The 3,033-nt window shown below is 49.3% G+C and overlaps 1 protein-coding gene across 1 annotated transcript; it reads right to left on the reverse strand.

The window, feature by feature from the left end:
- Nucleotides 1–10: 10 nt before the first annotated feature.
- LOC108253831 lies at nt 11–1,392 on the reverse strand (the record flags this gene model as incomplete). Its single annotated transcript, XM_017448500.1, has 2 exons — nt 927–1,392; nt 11–872 (listed from the first exon to the last, which is right to left on the reverse strand). Coding segments are annotated over exons 1-2 (1,328 nt in total), but the record flags the coding sequence as incomplete, so codon positions are not given.
- Between the last annotated feature and the right edge of the window lie 1,641 nt (nt 1,393–3,033).

Below are 3,033 nucleotides of genomic sequence, written 5' to 3' on the forward strand. Positions count from 1 at the left end.
TCCTTCTTGCAGAAATGCTGGATAGATTCCATCTGGCCCTGGTGATTTGAATGGTTTGAAAGTTCGTACTGCCGCCTGTATCCTTTCCATAGATACGACCGCCTTGGCCTCCCTCCAGTCCGCCTCAGTAGGCCTCGATCTGAGTTCTACGTTTAGGCCTGATGAAGGGGGGCCTGCGGACGCGCTTCTATGTTCAGGGAAATGGGCGTTTAGCAGAACTTCCAGGGTTTCTTCACCATTGGTGGTGTAGCTGCCATCCGGTTTGGCCATGTTACCTATTCCAAAGAAAGGGTCCCTTGCCATTAGCTTCTGGAGTCTCGCGGCTCCATCGAAATTTTCGATGTTCTCGCAGAATTTTCTCCAGGAGCTCCTTTTGGTTTTTTTTAACTCTGTGTTGTATGCAGTGAGAGATGTATAATAGGCTTCCCTATTTCCATTCCTTTTTGCTTTATTCCAGAGTCGTCGAGTCTTCTTGCGAAGACCGTCTAGTTTTTTGTTCCACCAAACAGGTTGTTTGGTGGTAGATCTCCTGACCACAGGACAGCTGTTATCCAGAGTTTTGAGAATGGCACCTTGAAGTCTCAGTGCCGTCTCATCCAGATCTCTGCTGTCCTTTATACCCACATTCATGCCCTCCAGTTCACTTTTCAGGAGCCTTCTGTAAAGCCCCCAATCAGTTTTCCTGGGATTACGATATGATGTGGGTGGGCCAGGGTCATTCTTTATACTGAAGAAGATGTACCGATGATCAGATGATGAGATCATTTCATCAGGTACATTCCAGTTATGAATGATTCTCATCATTCCCTGAGATGCTACGGTTATATCCAGCACCTCTGATCTGTTCCTAGTTACAAAAGTTGGTTTTTTACCTACATTTAAAATAACTAGGTTATAATTACATATAAAGTTAAGTAGACACTCACCTCTATTGTTGATGTTGCTGCTTCCCCATGCGTAGTGATGTGCGTTTGCATCCATGCCAAGAACATGCTGCACTCGTTCTCTCTCCACATGGTCTATCAGGGATTGGAGCTCCGTCGAGATTGGGTTAGTTTCTTCAAATGGAAGATAGCACGATGCAAAGATGTAGTCTTTCCTCTCATCCTTCATTTGAAGTTTTAGCCTCACAGCAGCTATGTCCTTTGTCGTATAGTTCCATAATGGTAAGCAATGGATGTTTTTATTGACAAAGATACATGCGCGTGGGTTTTCCGTGGAACTGTCATAAATGACAGTCCCTTGGGTAGATCCAAGTCCAGCTACTCTTCCTTTCACCACGTATGGTTCTTGGATGAGTGCTACCTTGATTTGTTTTTCCAGGATGACTTTGGCGAGTGTGGCACTTGCTGCCTTGGAGTGGTGTAGGTTTATTTGTACCACGTTCGTCATCTACTGGTTGGTGTAAGAGGGTGTAGGAGTCTAGGGCTTGGATTTCCTCTCGAGACTCGTTATGGGCACTCTACCGAAGGCGAGGTTGATATGTCTCCCTCTGGCTTCGATAGTTGACCATGAGTCTCGATCTATCCGAACCACCATCCTCTTTCCTTTTTCCAGCTCTTCTGCGCTGATGACTTTCCATTTTGAAGTACTCAGGCCTTCGTTTTGTCCATCCACCTTGCGGAGGATATCCTCAGAAGTCTTTTTCTTCAAGATGTCGGGGGCAGTGAAGATTGCCTTGACTCCTCGGGACAGTTCTTGAGCTGAAACTGCTTTCAGCCTAGCTCCGTCCCAGGGAGTCAGATCTCCAGTTATGGAGTTGATCCAGCCAGCAGTGTATCCGTCTGAGCAGTACAACATCACTGCTCCCTCCTCTAGGCGGATTCCACTGAAGGCTGGTTTGATGAGTCCTTGACCCAAATTATCTCCGATCAAGTCCATGATAGAGGCCTGGATTAGCAATGACTGCTCTTCCGTAATCTCTACTTCTGGATGATCGGGGTGTGTGATGGCCATCTTAACGGCAGATGTGGCTCCGCTGTATGATGGCCCTGCAGCCTGCTGGCGATATCGCTTAGCAGCCTGGTCTTTCTCAGGAGTCTCCGGCGTTAGTTCAGCTCTGCTCCGTTTTACCGGAGTAGATCTGCCCTGTTGCTGGAGTTCCGAGTTGATGTTCCGAGCGATGAGTTTCGCTCGTTGTCTCTTTCTCGCTTGCGCTCCCGAGAGTCTGGTGGCTTTCGGTGTATCGCCTCCAACTGCCTGCCCCGGCTTAGCAACCGTTCCAGAGGTACTGGCAAGATCTGATTTCTCAGATCCTGCCTGCGCCTCTTTCCCAGTCGCATTAGCCGATTGACAGGTGGTGTTGGTAGCGTCCGCCGTGTTTGCCGCCTGTTCTCTCGCTTTCTTCCTCTTCGCCCTCTGAGCGCCCGAGACTTGCTTCTTCTTCTTTCTCAACTTCAACTTCTTGAGAGAATCCGCCACTTGCTCTGAGTGAGATTCTCCCGAAGACATCAGGAGCCTCTCAACGTCAGAGCCAGGCAGATCCTCAAAGTCCATTGAAATGGGTTCTAGGGATGCTAGTGCCTCTGTCGGTGTGGCCGATGAGTCTACCAGTGTCCCTAGGTTGGTTGACGGTGGTGAGTTCTCGGGTTGCCCCAAGGCCTCTCCCACGTGAGTTCCAGCATTAGCTGGTATGGGTGCTGCACTTTGACCCTCCCCAGAATCACAGGGTCTTGACGTGGAGTCCACGCCACGGGATTCGAAGTTTCCTTCTCTACCCGCCTGGGGTAATATGTTTTCAAATACAGACTTTTCCATTATTTTAAAATTGGTTTTTCTGTCGGGGTGGCCTTCCCTTAGGTTTTCTGTTGGGGTTCTCTCCCCTAGCCTTTGGTGGTTTCTCTCGCCCTTTTCCGCTCCGGTCATACTGCGCCAATCGACAGTGCCGATGAAATCCACTCTGCCCATCAACACAGTATGCTCGGAGCTTTTAGACCCGCAAGGCAGCGGACCCCTCCATTCAGCGTTGGCCCGTGTTCACACCTCGCACCTGTGTGAACACGGTGGATCCCTTCTACCTCGTAGAAGTGCTGA

The sequence above is a fragment of the Diaphorina citri genome, unplaced genomic scaffold (assembly GCF_000475195.1).
Source record: "Diaphorina citri unplaced genomic scaffold, Diaci psyllid genome assembly version 1.1 scaffold3564, whole genome shotgun sequence".
Taxonomy (NCBI): Eukaryota; Metazoa; Arthropoda; class Insecta; order Hemiptera; family Psyllidae; genus Diaphorina; species Diaphorina citri.